The sequence below is a fragment of the Aythya fuligula genome, chromosome 1, assembly GCF_009819795.1.
Source record: "Aythya fuligula isolate bAytFul2 chromosome 1, bAytFul2.pri, whole genome shotgun sequence".
NCBI classification, from domain to species: Eukaryota; Metazoa; Chordata; class Aves; order Anseriformes; family Anatidae; genus Aythya; species Aythya fuligula.
In genome coordinates, this window is record NC_045559.1 from 85,625,166 (window position 1) to 85,640,634 (window position 15,469).

Below are 15,469 nucleotides of genomic sequence, written 5' to 3' on the forward strand. Positions count from 1 at the left end.
CCCCGGGGGGCCGGCTGCGGGCGGGACGAGCCCCGAGCACCGCCCCACGGCTTCAGCAAGGAGCCGGCTGCCGGGGAAGGGCAGCGATGGCGCTGCTACCGCTGATCTTGGTTCCCCTCACGGTGCTGCCCGCTGTCCTGTACCTATGCTGCGGGAGGCGGCACACGGGCAGCGCCGCCGCCGTGCTGCAGCGCCGGGAGCCGGGGCGGCCGGCAGCCCGCAGCCCTCCGCGGGACACCGTGAGCTGAGGGGGTGTGGGGAGAGCCGGGGCTGGGCGGGTGAGCGGTGGGGGAAGCGGGTCCCGGAGCTGATTTCTCGCCTCCTCTCCGCAGTGGGCTCCCCGGCTGTGCGGCTTCTGGCTGCGCCTCTTCAGCCATGCGGTCAACACGGTGAGTCGGGCGCGGGCACGGCCGCCGGGGCACAAAATGTCCGCCGCCGCCCGGCTGGGGTAGCGGGGCTGTGACAGCACGGGGAGAGCTGGGTGTAAGGATAGAAACGCGTTTTGTAAGGGATTCCTTACAGGGACGCTTATCTCTGAGTGTTTTGGGGTGCCTCGTGGCCCCTAGGGGTGGTGGGGTGCTGTGTGCGCGGAGTGCTCTCTGAAGAGAAAGTCTTTTTCTCTGAAGAGAAATATCTCCTTGCTTCTGCAGTGACCGGTGGCGTTGTCCTCTCTGGGACGGCCGGGTTTGGCTGTCCCTGATGCTCCTCAGCTTTTAATTTCGTGACGGTGTTGGGGTTACAGGCAGAAGTCCTGTGTCTGTAGCGTGACTTGTCCCAGAGCGTGGCAGCAGGTTGGGCCTGGACTGAACGCTAGCAGCAGGCTGTGCCCTCATTGCTGAGAATACAGCGGGCTTATCTCAGGGGCAATTTGTTCCAGGATATGCTAACCAGAATATCTTCCGATCTTTTGCTTTGTGGCCATATCTGCTGTGTGACCCTGGGCTGGTTTCCTTTCCTGACATACACCCCTTGGAGGGGGGAGAAACATACGTTCCCCACCTCCTCATACAGGCGCTTACTGTTGCAGATTACAGCAGATGTAGGTTTAGGAGCGATGCCTTTCCAAAAAGAGGCTGTAATTTCTACACAATTTGTGAAGCAATATGTCACTTCGTGGATGTAGGAATGTGTACCTTGCTTCAGACTTGCACTGAGTACCAGAGCCACGCTCCTTTCGAGTGTTTTGGAAGTCCATTCTTCAGCTATTAAGGCACGCTAGAACAAGGCTGATAACCCTGGGGCTGCTGGCATGGCTATATTGGGAAGTGAGGTATTCAGAGAGTGTTTCCAGCTGCCTGCTACCATGGAGCCTCTACATTTCTCATGCTTTTCCAGTTTGTTTACTGCAGGAGCTGACCAAGTGTCTTCTACAGGGCAGCTGAATACATACAGTGACAGGAAAGATGCTGACAAGGGGAATAAATGAAATAATGATAAGCTTCTTCCCTATCCAACGTTTGTATGCCCAGAGCATGAAGAAAGTAACTGTTGGGAGCTATATAGGTGCCTTTTAACAGTGCTGCAGCCTGCAGGTGCAGGCTTTCTGGGGCTGAGTTGGGGAAGGACAAATGCATGTCCCTGCAGAGATGCAGGAGAGCCAGGAGAATACAGTCCTTACAATCCTGTAAGTGTCAGAGGAGGATGGAAAGCATTTCAGACTGAGTTTATGGCCTGAAATACAAGTGCATGCTCTAGGGTGTTCTGCAGCAATTGTGAGCATATTCAGCGTTCATTGTCTCGTGGGGAGGATGCTCAGGTCAAAGCTGTGGCCAACCAGTGTTTCTGCTTACGTTTCTTCTAGGCTTTTGGACAGTTCTTGTTATTGCCGTTATTAATAAGGTAAGTGGGGGGTTTTATCTCCTACTGTGCTTCTTTATTTATTTATTTTTTTTTTTAAGGCGCTTTCATTGCATACATATTATAGGTTACCTGAGATTACCTTTTCAAAGAGAGAAGCAGCATAATTTGAGTGAAGAATGAGTAAGATTGTTTCACAGATCTGGTTTGCTAGATTTTTATTATTTTTTTTAACTACTCTGATTTGGGTGACCCTCTATGTGAAGAAATTATCCCCTTTTCACACTCAGGCAGGTGCACAGGAACTGAATTCACCAGATTGTCTCTTTGCCTTTCTAAGCTCTTGCTAAAGAGCAGTCTGTCTTTCAAAGCTTGTGGTTTTGCAAATCTGTAGTGTGTACCAGCAGCAGTGGGAAAATAATAGTAGTGAGAAAATGAAGTCGAACATGAAGTTCAGAGTTTTTAATATGTTCTTTTTAAAGACATTCATTGTTCCTGAGTAACCTTTTATTCTTTCCTCTCACGTATGTTTTTATTTAGAAACTGTGCTTGCAAGTGTACTTTGCACTACAAGCCAGTAGTCAGGAATCTCACGCCCTCCCTTGGCTTACATATATAATTTGCTAGGTCATCTGTGCAGATCCCAGGGCTTTGAGAAATGTGTTGAATGCACTTGGTACTCCCTGAATTTTTACTTTGGGTATGAGCCTTTTAAGTAAAGCAAACCCAGACAAGTGTCACTGCTGTTATGCAGTAGATCATTCCTTGGTATCTGTGACATGGTCTGGGTTTCTATGCTTCACTCATGTGTACTCCAAGCCCTGAACTCATGCAGATTCAACCCCTGTCACATTTGGTTACAAACAAGCTATGTTGAGGCAGGTCACGGAAAAGTCTGAAGAAGTGCTGGTTTTAACAGGGTAGTGCTTGAATGTATGATGCAGACTACCTTCTTTTCTTTCTTTTTCTTTCCGTTTATGTCTTTTTTTGTCTGTGGGTGATGTATCTAATTAGAGCAAATGGGAAAACTTTCACTGTTTCTTTCCCAGCTTGGGTTTATGGAGGCTGGCTGGCCTTACGTCAAGAGGTAGGAGGCTCTATTAAGCAAGCAGAATAGATTGGGAGCTGCCTTCAGCAAGGGTTTAGAAAGGTGTGAAAGATTATCTTCTAACTGTTGCAACTCCCTGCTGTGGGAGCAGACTGCTACAACAAAATGTTCTTGGGTAAAGTTCACTTTGAACAGTCTGGAGAAATTAGTCATGGTGGAGCTTGCAAACTCTAGCAGCAGCTCTCTCTCTCTTTCAGGATGCACAACTTGTCTCTAATGCGTTCTCTTGACATTTGTGAAGATCCCACGTTTATCCCGGAGGTTGCTGCGGAGGTTACAGAAGACAAATCTGAGGCTAAGAGCACTTTGGATATTGTGAAACAGCTGATAGACTCAAGGTGAGTACGTGATGTTTAAGAGTGGAGTGGAAGAACACATGTGTTGTCATAATATTAGTCAGAAAGTGTCAGTAATCTGGATTAAAAATTCTTTCCATGTCACGGTACTTTACAAAACAAATAGCGCTGCCAGCCACCTCTTCGTTTGTAACTTGCAAATCACCAGTAGTTGCATGCAATGTGAAGTTTCTGCTAGCTTCAGGAAGCCTGCTTGGCTCTGCTTGCACTATGAGAGTGGATATATTTAGTGGTTGGCCAGTCAATGCATGCATCCCTTAAGTGAATTTGCAGGTGTGCTGTTTCTTGCCTGCAAGGAATCTCAAACAGAAAACAGCAGTTGCTGGGAGGAGAAAAGAAACACAGGGTACAAAGCAAACAACCCACAAGAAATTACTCTTTGTTACCTAGGGAAAGCCTGTTTAGCTTCTTCACTGTGGCCTGTGCTTGATTAAATCTCACCAGATTAGGGATGAAATGTTACTGAGGCTCACGTGTCACACTGAGGTCTGATGCTGAGATGGGGGCAGCTGGACTGCTATGAATGCTCTCCCCATCTGGTTTTGTTCTTAGCTGTGGGCCTGTCTAGGAGTTACTGAAGATGTCTATGAGCTGTGCTTCATCAGCATCTCAGAGTAGATTCTCTGGATATATTTGAGCTTTTAGTAACACTGAGCTTGCTTCCCGCTTGAGTTCTTAAGCTAGAGCACGGAAAAATGCTCAGTTCCAAGGAGTCTGACAGTGCGAGCTAAAATCCTTAGAAAACCAGTCCCAATGATGACCTGGAAGCTGGCAATTCCCAACTTCTGCTGGATTCTGCAGGTGTAAACAGAGGTGGCTCTGATAGTTCACAGTTGCTTTTTCAATCCTTTTTTTTTTTGCAGGCCCGATTCTGCCAGCAGCGGGTTCAGCTTCAAAGGGATCAAAGACTACCTGGACTGCTACCGGTAGGTGAAGGAACAACTGTCTCACTTGTTCCTCTGCCGTGGGCTGCTACTGCACCACAAGCTCGCAGCCATCTCCCTGTTAAAATTGTCCTTAAGGTACTGCTGTTTGGCATCATCCTTTCCAGTCCTTTCCCTCTACTAGAATAACAAAGGAAAGCCAACTGGGAGAGCTGGCACAGCTCTTACAAGCGCTGCAAGGATATTTAAGTACTGTTTGTCTTGGCTTATCGCTGGTCTCCTCTGGGAGAGATTTCTCCATACCTTGTTTGCCTAAACAAGTGAGTGACACGGTGAGGAAGGTTTGTATGGATGATGCAAGCTGCACATACTGTGGGTCTCTGAAGAACCCCTTGACTCCCCAACTGCTTGTGTTCCTGTGAGCAGTTTGGCTGCGTTCTCCCAGTCCATGTGTCCAGCTCAGGAGCAGCTGGAAGCCCATCCTTGACTCTGAGGTTCCGTGAGCTTGTTGGCTGCTCAGTACCTCCTGGTTGCCTTTGGGACGTGCGCCAGATCTGAAGTGCTCAGATAAATCCTGCTGCGCTCCTGCCACGTGTTCCTCAGGGGCCAGCCCTGCCAGTTGGCTGTGGCCTTGGAGCAAAGGGCTGACGCTGCAGCCTGGTGTTAAAGCTGAATCCTGACTGGGAGGCTTCAGTGCCAGCCAGAGACCCATCTGTTCATGTTTAAGCTCATGGTACTGGCAGTTTCATAACGTTGGGCTTTGAAGAGCTTGAAGGCTCTCCATAAAGTCCTTTCCTGCTCATCTTGTGTTTCAAGAACATCCGAGCAAGTCTCCCAGCTCCTGCCCCTACTCTGAGGGTGGGAGGGGTGTTGTGGAGGAAGCTCTCCTCTGAGGGAAGGGTGTCTCCTCTCGTGATGGTGTCAACTGTGTAGAAATCATCACCGCACGCAGATTCTTATCTAGTTGCTGGTTAAGGCCGGGACAGGTGCTGCCTTGCTGCCTGACAGACAAACCCTGCGCGTGGGTGTGGTGTGGGGGGCCTGGTAACAAAGATCCCAACTTCTGTCCTGTAGGAGCGGGAAGCTGACCCCGTCTCAGGTGGCAAAGAACATCATTGCCACGCTGGAGGATTGCGACAAATCCACGCCCCCACTCAGAGCGATAGTGCAATGGGACCGGGAACAGATAATGCTGGTAACGTCCTCCTCGGGTAGCAAAGGGGCCTCTGCCACCCCAAGAGTGGTAGCACCCATTAGAAAGGACAGAGGCTCTTCTTCTGATACGTTGCACAGAAAAAAAAACACATGTTTTTTTGCTTCTTTCTTGTGTTGGGGACTAAAAAAAAAGTTTGCTTCCCTTCCTGCAAAGCGAGTTAGCATTAAGGCAATCTGTTTGCTACTGGGCTCCTATTTTTAAACCAGGATTTGTGTGCTTCTGCAGCCTTGTCGCTTCCAAGCAGTAAATGCTTCCCCCATCTGCATGCCGTGGAAGAAAAAAGAAACCTTTATCATTTGGCTTGCGAGCAGCCTGACAAAGCCATTTGTGGTATCTGTTCTGATATGGGTAATGACTTTCAGTTCAACTCTCTCTGCCTACTGATCTAACATACAACTTTTTTTTATTTTTTTTTTCCCCGCTGTGCAGATGGCTGAGGCCTCCACTGCTCGTTACAGGAATAAATGTACCCTGTCTCACCTAGACGGCATCCCAGTGTGCTTGAAAGAAGAGTTCAAAGTGGTGAGTTTCCTTGTCTAGCTGTCAGGTGATGCAGCGAGTGGTCAACCTGGACAGCTTGCTGCAAGGAGGTTTTAAGGCCAACTCCTCAGCATAAGCCCGTGAATGCTTTTGTAATAAGGGTCAGTATATGGGTTTGTAATGAGTAGGATTAACGAGTTTTGCCATTCGATGACAGATCTCAGGCATGACAGATGTTTTCCATATTGTGGACTGATCTCTTCAATCCACAGGGAGCAGAGGGTGGGGGTGGGAAACAGTCCCTCTGCTGACAAGATGAGAATCTACAAAAACACCTGTAGCAGTGGGCGTAACTGGCCGGATTTCTCAGTCACTCCCTCTGCTCCGTTGGCAAAGCAACCCTCTCTCCTTACCTTCAAGGACACACTTGTATCAGAAATATGAAAGTTACTCTGAAAGTCCTCACCCACAGCAGGGTTGTGCTTGCAGCTTAGCAGCAGTTACTACTAAATAACTCCTGGAGATGCTGTCAAGCTGTCCTGGACTCAGCACATAAGTGTTGAAGAGTACTTAGCACACCCTGAAAATGAGTTCATCTGGTCTTTTGGCATCCATGTAATGTCGGTTCCTTGCTTCAAAGCACTGCAGGGTTGAAACGCTGCAGCTCCTTCCATAGAATGTGAGAGGAAGCCAGTAGTGGAGGGTTAAGTGTCCCTTGCAACAGGAACCAACACAGGAAGAGATGAAGATTGAGACTTCCTAGCTCTGACTTACTTCAGTGATGTCTGAGATCTGTTGTGGGGGTGAAGTGTGCACGTGAAGCATGCATGCATTCCTGCCTGCCATACCAAGGTTTTAGGATGAATAATAAGGTGTCTTCTTGCTAAGGTACCGTACCATCACCGAGTGGGAACAGTGTATCTCGGGACTGAGCCCGAAACAGAAGATGCTACTGTGGCCAAGAAGCTGCGAGAGGCTGGAGCTATCATTATTGGGGTTTCAAACATGCATGAACTAGGGACTGGAACGACTGGATGCAACCCTAATAGGTAAAATTCCCTTCCTTCTCTCTCCCTCTCTCCTCGGACCTAAAAGTCTGTCCAGAACTGCCAGGGAAGGGTACAAAACCAGGGCAGACATGTAAGAATAAAACTGACTGAAACACCCCGTGCAGGGAGAACCCTGGGGGTATGAAAACAGAGTAGATGTTTTCATCTACCTGTAGAAAGGTAAGAGGAAACCAAAGGTAAGAGAGGATTCAAGTCACGTCTGCTGAGTAAAGAGTTGTCTTTCCAAAGCCTTGTGTGCATGGAGGTGTAAATGTTTACAGGATGAGCAGCAGACAAAAGCAGTGACATAAAACAAGTAACCAGCAATCTAATGAGCAGTCACAAAAATGGCTAATGGCCAAGAACAATGAGAAAAGGTACAATCAGCTCAGGAGAACATAGCGTTTTTATTTCCTAGCTAAAACAAGCCCACTGTCATTTACTTCTGCGAATTTTCCAGCTATAGCAAGCGTAGCACTATCTGAGGTGGACTGGTGTCTCTTTAGTAAGAGATCTGAATCCCTGCGCTGTTTCTAGATCTCTTCCCACCCTGTAACACACTTAATCCTTCCTAGGAAAAGATTCAATACTATTTGTCTACCTCAGGTACCACAAGATCCCCAGGAATCCCTACAAGCCCAACCACTTCACAGGTGGGAGCTCCAGTGGGTCAGCAGCAGCTGTAGCAGCAGGTAGGTGGCCCTAACCCGAGCTTGGGGGTGGTGGGAGGCAAGTCCTGAGCCTCAGGCGTTCAGATTTCACGAAGGGTTTAGAGGCTGGAGGGAATTTGTGGCTGAACAGAGAGCTCTCTGTGCTGTCTTGGCTACAGCTGCTGGTAGAATGGACGGGGCAGCACAACGTGTCTCTGATCGTGGCCCCATGTGTGTATTTTGTAGGTCTCTGCCCCGTGGGTATTGGCACAGATGGAGGCGGCTCTGTGAGGATTCCTGCTTCGTTCTGTGGCGTGGTGGGGCTGAAAGGTAGTGCCCTTTAATCTGTGCGTGCATGTCTTTACTGCGTCAGGTAGGATGCCACAAACAAGTCGGGCACAATCCATCAGTTCCTGCCGTATAAAACCCAACTGGAGAAGCTCTGGACCGTAACACCCTGAGAGCCACGCAGGCTGGAGTGGCAGAGTGAAAGTGTTCTCAGTGCTGACCATTGAAGAGATGTTCAGAAAAAAAATAGCTTGTGTGTGTGACTCAAATGCTAGACAAAACCCGTGCGCTGCTTCTCTTCCTACCCACTTATCCCTCTTCTGTCTCCCTCCTTTGCTGGGAGGTGCTCGTGGCGTAGCTGCGTATCTGTAGTGAGCTAGAGAAAGCAGCTTCACCCAAGATGGATTCCCGTTACCTTGATTATATGGAGGGGTTGACGCTGCTCTGATTTGTATCTGGTAAGTTAGACCCGGTAATGGGCTTGTGTCAAACCAGCACGTAGCCATTCTCTTGGTAACCTTGCTCCTGAAGAAAAAGGTATTGAAAGATTGGTGACTAGGCTGTGAAATCGCTGGCAGAAAAGCGTCTGGCAGGGGCGTGTTGCTGACTGACTCGGTGGGGTGGGGCAGAGCTCTCAGATTCAGATATTCCCAGTGATTGCTCGTGTCTAACTACCTGCCCTTTTCTTTTTTCTCCAGGTACGTTTGGGCGGATCAGCTGTCACGGCAGCTACCCACTCTCCTACTCCACAGTCAGTGCAGGTAAGAGGACTCATGCCCCCCTCCAGGGACCTCGCTGTGTGGTTTTGTCGTTGGGGAAGCAGTTTGGGCCTACATAGGACCTCGGGAGGAGGTCCTGTCATGTTTTCTTAACCGATTTCTCTTTTAAAGGCCCCATCTGTACCTCAGTGGCAGATGCAGCCATTGTTTACAGTATCCTTGCTGAACCAGATCCACTCTATCCGTACGGTAGGTGAGCGCCCTCCTCCCTGAACCCAGGTGCTCTGCCTTCCTGCAGGCATCCTAGCTAAAAGGAGGAACTCTCGCTTGCTCCCTGCAGGACTAAAGCAACCCAAAGCAACCCTGTCAGATATGTGTGCTCCCGACCTGAAAGGCTTAAAACTGGGAGTGGACTGGACGTTTTTTAAGGTGCCTTTTCTGTCTCTTTCTTCCTGATGCTTTGCAAAATGGAATTTGGAAGGGATTCAGTGCATTCAATGTTCTCTTACCTTTCCTCACATGAACTTCTTGTATTTAGCTCTGTAGTTTGAGGGGAATATGGTTTAGGTAAAAACACCCTCTGGAATAACTTTTTCCTAAGGCAGCCTTTTGAGTAAAAGTCTGTTGGAGGTATAGTTCATGGCCGCCATATGCTTCCTCATGCTGCTGTTTCTATTAAAAGGGATGCTTCTGAATTGTTTCCAAAAGGCAATTGGTTTAAAAACAAATGAGGAAAATCAGCATATCCATTTGGTGACAGTGGTGTAGCCGTTGAGTAGTGTTTTGTCATCCCAATGTAGAAACTGGGCTTGCAAGCTAATACCGCTTGGCAATCATAATGCAGCTTCATAAATATGCCCAAGATTTCTTCCCTAGAGGAAAACAAGGATGGCTTTGCCCCAGTGTTGAGGAGGAACATCTTCTCCTTTAGAAAAGGAGACCTTTCCTTCTCCTTAGGGCACGCCTTGCAAGCTGTCCTCTTGGAGCAGGTAGCCAAAGGTGGTTCTGGAAAGCTCCACGAGGACCAAAGTCCCATGAGGGTGTTCACCAAGGAGAGGAGGGAGGTGACTAAAGTCTGCTCAGTTCTTTCCTCTTGTTCTCTAGGCATGTGATGCAGAAGTCCTGACCATCTGTGAGAAAGGTAAAGAGCAAAAATCTCTTAATCTGCATGAAGTTGTGTGTTCCCTCTGTGTGAGGCATTAAAGAGATCTGTCCTAAAGTCCTTGAAGGCAGATGTTTGAAGAGGTCTGGCTGTACAGACAGTGGTAGCTTTGTATTGGGGAAGCCCCCCTGACTGCTGAGGGTTAAAAAGCTCAACAGTTGTAGGCTTGTCAGGTTACAATGGAAGAATGCAGTTCAGTGTGCTAAGCCTCTGTCTCTGTATAAAAGCAGATCCTGTGCTCAGTAATAGTTACTCTGCGAGCTTTCGTGGTAAAAGACTTAAGGGAGGGACTTGTTTCACAAAGTTATATTCAGTGGGAAAGACAGGGCTGGGATTTTATGATGTATCCAGTCCTCTGAAATCAGCCAAATGGTGCCTTCAGCGTGGCTTTGTTAGATTGCAGACTGAGGAAAACTGAACTGGGTGATGTGGGGGGAACAGATGACAACGTCTGTCATAACAGCAAGCCTCCTGTGCAGTGGGGCTGAGATAGGTCACAGAAGTGTTATCAGTCCCTCTTTACTGTCTGGGTTAATTGCGGGCTAAAGGGAGGAGAGGAACTTGCCAAAAATGTAGTTGGTAAGTTAGGAACCAATCTACAAACCCCTACCTCTGCCCTGTTGGAGCGCTGAGATGTGGTTAGGGCTAAGACTTAGCTGGCACAGCAATCTGTGTGCAGCATGAGGCACTGAAGATATTTGCCTTGTAATGGCCAGTAGGGTCTCTGACTTCTCAAGGAGATTCTCATTCCTTCTGTGAAGTCTAACGAATGTTGTTTGTGCTTCACCTGTTCTGTGCTCAGCTGTGGAGTACCTGAAGAGTTTGGGAGCCAGCGTGGTGGAAGTGACTCTTCCAGAGATGGAGGAAGTGAAAATAGCGCATGTGATCTGCATTCTGAGTGAGATGAGGGACATGCTGCAGCCTGACTTCAACAAACATTTCCAGGAAATGGTACGTAGCAGCAGCTTGGATCAATGGCAGGAGTTACCGTGGCTGATGCAGAACAAGGGTCTCATGGCAGTGAGAAACTTGGGGCTCTCCTGCTTTTTCTACAACAATCCACCTGTGAGATGACTGCTGATACAGGAGAGTAGACCTGGAAGAAAACTCCTGGGTATCACACTCAGTTTCTTGCTGTTGTTGATTAAACACATCCGCATCCCCTCAAACTGTTATGGCCATGGTAAAACTCTTCCTGTCAACATGGAAGAGTATTAAAGCACACAGACATCTGAACTGCAGTTCCTAGGAAGACACTTAAGCTTGACAGCAGACTGACTAAGGTGGGAAAGGTGGGGAGAAAAGAGGAAGTCTGGAAGATTCAGTCTTTCTTCATACTTGCCTAAGGCAAGAAGATGTGATTAGCAATCCTGTTGCAAGGAGAGCCAGTGACTGATGTTTTCTCTTTCAGAACTTGGAGACGCGGGCTACCCTGGCCTTGGCTTCCCAGTTTACAGCTCTGGATTACATTACGGTGAGGAACAAACTGGTGCAGGCATGAAGGGAAGGCGTCTAGTGAAATTGCAAAGGTGGGGTAGGTAGTTCTCTTAGCCTCCCCATACAAGTGGAAAGATACCAGCCAGCTGTACTGCTCTGCGGGGAAAACATGCAAAATGGTGGGGCACCTGGACTGGCATGCTGCAGGTTGATTCCAAAATGAGGGAAGGATGTTCTCTTTTGCAAAGCCATGGGCTCTGGTGGGCAGAGGCAGTGCAGTCATCACTGAACTTTGGCCTCGTGAACCAAGAGGGCCTGGTCAGACAGTAATCTCTCTGCTTGCAGGCAAATCGACAGAGAACTCGCAGCATGAGGTTTTTGCGAGAGATCTTCACCACCGTGAACTGCATCGTTACACCAGGTATTGACAGCCTTGGCCAAAGAGCTGCTCCCTGCCCGTTGTGGTGCGTTTTGAGAACAGCCACTCCGTTAACTCTTCCTCCCCAGTTTTAAGAGCGTGATTTTTGTGCAGAGACTTGACTCTGCCTCAGGCCTCCAGAGGAACGTGGGGCCTGGTTGGAATGACTGCTGTGTGTTTCTGTTCTTGCTGCCTGTATCCAAGGCAGTCAGAAAACTCCCTTTTGGTAGTTGGATCATGAGGTGCAGAACCAGCAGGGTTGCAAAGGAGGGACTAGACATCGTACTTGTGTATGAAGAACTAGAAAACTGACAGCTCAGTTCATAAATCCCAACAACCTCATTGTGTTCTGGGGGAGGGAGTTTGCATTACTAATCTAGATCAAACATGGCATTAAGGAACTGAGCTGCTCCTTGGAGATTGCCCACAGCCTGACTCTTCCTTTGCAATTTGAGCACTGGATCAGGTTGCCTAGAAAGGCTGTGGAATCTCCACCCTCTGATGTGATCCTGGGCAGCTTGCTCTAGCTGAGCTGGAGTCGGACAAGATACCCTCCAGAGATCCAACCTCAACCATTCTGTGATTCCTCCACAGCTGTTGCTTCCACTGCCCCGAGAATCCACGAATCTGACCTCCTGACTGGCAGCAACGACACTTCATTCATAGTTCAGTCCATGAGGTAAGAAGAGTTGCTGTTTGCACTGTGAAAATGGAAACTTGTGAACAGATGGGCACTGGGTGCACTAACTCTCAGAGGTCAGGACGGATCAATTCTCTCTGCTCCCCCCGCAAAGGGCAACTTTGCTGCTGCCCCAAGGCAGGAATGTTAATGACAGCTTCTCTCCCAGGTTCATGCAGCTTGCTAACTTGACTGGGATTCCAGGCCTCGTGGTCCCCGTTGGTTATTCCACTGCTGGGCTTCCTATCAGCCTCCAGGTAAGCATTGGCTCTTTGTGAATGCTGGGTCACAAAATCCCCAGGTGGCTCTGTCCCGAGCCACTACAACCAGGTTCATCCTGTTCCACACAGCACAATTGAGAAGTTGCCAGGTACTAGGGAGGAATTTTTAACTTTTGTAACTCACTTCTGAATGCCAGATGGACTCTTCAGGGTTGCGGACAAAGATTTATCTTTTTCCCTGTCCACTTGCATCTGTACCCATTATTTATCGTTTCTTTCCTCTCTTTCCCTCTCAGTTCTGTAGTTTAAGTCCTTTCTTGCTCTTCTTTTAAAACGGGTCCCGTGTAAAAGAAAGTTCTTTACATCTTAATTAAGTCATTGAGCTGCCTTTTTCCCAAATGCAGTGATGCCATATTTGCTGGGGTAAAAGTGAGAAACATATCCTTTTGGGGCTGTTGGGAAATAATTTTTAGCCGTTTTCCTGGTCTTTCAATCACTGTGTGTGACGATGCTGCTCTTCTTTCTGTCTCTCTCATCTTCCAGGTCATGGGAAAATGGTGGGATGAAGCTGTTCTTCTGAGGATTGGCCTGAAGCTAGAGCAATTTCGTAACCAGACCAAGAAACCATCCATTTATTATGACATCCTCGCATGATGGAGTGACCGAGATGGGGAATAAGTCTTTACCCCCCCCAACCCCTTCCCACCCCTGTAGTTTTGACCTGGCCAAGTACTACGTGGACTTGTTTTCAGTGCTCATCTGAATGAGGTTTAGTGGCAGGCTCAGCTGAGGAATGGGGAGAAGCACTGACTGGAGCAGGCGCTGATGCTGAGTAGACATCAGTTCTGCTCCCTGTTCAGCACTGGATTGCCCAGTTCGTACTGGGGAGACAAACTGTGCTCGCTAGTTCCTCGCTGTGTTTTTGCCAACGGGGGAAGTTACAAATATCTTCTGCAACTTCTTTCCATGTCAGGGTCCTACGTAAAGATGGAAGACAGCTGTGGCTATGGCACTGTGTGTGAGCAGGTGATAGTGATAGTGGGGAAAGCCACAGCCTCTAGGCCTCACAGAACGCCTCCTGCTCCAGGATATAACAGAAGCACTGTTTTAAGAAGGAGAGGCAGCTTCCCTTAAGAGCTAAGCTCCTTTGGAATGAGGAAGATATTAACACAGCTGCAGTTAGGAAGAGTGGGGTAAGCCCCTTACTTAAGCTAGACCCTTAGAGCAGAAAAGAAGGCACTGTGAACCTTTAGTGTAAGGTCAGCCTGTTCTGCAGAGCTCACTGCAATCCCACCTACCTTCAACCCTTAAGTGCAAGGGGAGGAAAAAGCGGAGCATGGAAACTCATTATCTCTGCCCTGAAGCCCAGGTTCAGGATTCTGGCATCCTGTTGCACCGCTGACAAACGTGTCTGTTCCCCAAGCTACGACTTGGAGAGCCTTTTCTCTCCCGCTGGTTACTTAAGTGTAAGCCTACTGCCATTCAGGTGTCCCACTGCAAAAAGCAACCCAGGAATGCTGTGAAACAGCTGAGAGAGGTGCTGAGAGGGTGAAATGTAAGTGGCACTAAGAGCAGAAGTGCTACTGAGCTATGGTGAGAGTAGCTCACTATTCAGTACTCAGGGCACAGGAAAGGTGTTGCACAAAGCCACATGCAGCACAGAGCCTGCTCTAGGTAAGAAGCCAACTCATCCCAAGCTGTACTTCCAGAAATAAGATAGAAAAAAGATGAGATTGCATGACACCACAGCAGGAAAAGCTGGAGAAGGCTCTACTTATTCAAGAGTTGTCCCAAAAGCCACAGTAGTTTCACTGACAGGCCCAAGTACCCGTGTCCTGCTTGCACCACCATGGCCACATCAAAGAGAAGACCTATAAGTAACTAAAGCTAAACATTTAGGTTAGTTTTGGAATACCTCCAGGTTAATACTCCGAGGCATCTCCTGTTGTCAACCTCATTGACTATCAGAGAAGAAAAACACCTTTGCTTGTGATCAGGTTCTGGGAGTTCTTACAGACAGGAACAGAAAAGCAGTAGATTCTTAGCTTGGAAGGAAAGAAGGAACCAGAAAGTAGTTGCAGTTTCTCCCAACCTCATTACAGTTGTTTTTTTTAGTTAATATACATATCCACTCTTTAAACAGAGCTAGCACTTTACTAATGGCTAAAGGGTCCAGTCAGATAACACCTGAGTGGAGGAATGTTGCATAACCTTAAATACTTGAGTCAAAGCAGCAAGATCAGCTGTTAGCAGCGTCCACAGTTAAATTAATGACATGGTTGATAATTTTATCTTCAAGTCCTTTGTGATATTACCACAACTGTTATTAGAGCCTACTGTAGTTCAACTTTATGAAGAACGGTGTTTAAAAGAAAAATATTTCCTCTACTATTAATAACTTATTAAATGCTCTAAAAACCTGAGAGTGAAACACTGCTGCAATGCATCGTGTGGCAATAGGGGACTTGGTAAGTGTCTGACAAGAAGAAATTTCTTCCAGGAACATTGAAGGAAGTGTCTGAATCTTCCCTAATTTAATGCAGTTACTCAAGGGCAAAGAGATAGTGGTAACAAAAATATATATTAAATTATAATCCTGCTAAATTAAGCTATTTCAAATCCCTTTCTAACTCATACACTACCTCAAAATTAAAATTCCAAGAATTAGTTCATTTTCTGGGAGGAATGAGGAAGCTTAAGTTGCTAGATAGAGGGACAGGAGCTAAAGCAAAGGGTTTATTTAAAAATACAAACAACAAAAAACCTGTATCCTGCTAGCTCTGGGAAGAAAAGGGAAGTGAAAGCTTTTGCTGACTGTCAATAATTTAGTCTGTTTTTTCAGCACATTGCTTCTTCCCTTTCTCTAAATTGGTTTAACTGGTGCAAGTCTTCCCTGGTAGTGAGGTTTCTAGGTAAACTGCTCATACTGGTGAAAGGCCCCTGTTTCCTTTTTCCCCTAGCTCTTCACTTACTGAAGTTTTAGAGGAGACCAGTTCCTAATTAAC

General features: G+C 47.7%; 1 protein-coding gene across 1 annotated transcript; it reads left to right on the top strand.

Annotated features, from left to right (window-relative positions):
- Positions 1 to 65: 65 nt before the first annotated feature.
- LOC116491159 (fatty acid amide hydrolase-like) lies at positions 66 to 14,887 on the top strand. Its single transcript, XM_032190921.1, has 20 exons — positions 66 to 239; positions 333 to 389; positions 1,802 to 1,839; positions 3,103 to 3,243; positions 4,125 to 4,187; positions 5,220 to 5,340; positions 5,791 to 5,883; positions 6,730 to 6,890; positions 7,497 to 7,582; positions 7,787 to 7,870; positions 8,527 to 8,589; positions 8,719 to 8,796; positions 8,888 to 8,976; positions 9,652 to 9,688; positions 10,512 to 10,660; positions 11,121 to 11,183; positions 11,492 to 11,567; positions 12,159 to 12,243; positions 12,413 to 12,500; positions 13,008 to 14,887. Exons 1-20 carry the CDS (start codon positions 87 to 89, stop codon positions 13,116 to 13,118), a joined length of 1,836 nt encoding a protein of 611 aa, XP_032046812.1. The 5' UTR covers positions 66 to 86; the 3' UTR covers positions 13,119 to 14,887.
- The last annotated feature ends 582 nt before the right edge of the window (positions 14,888 to 15,469 follow it).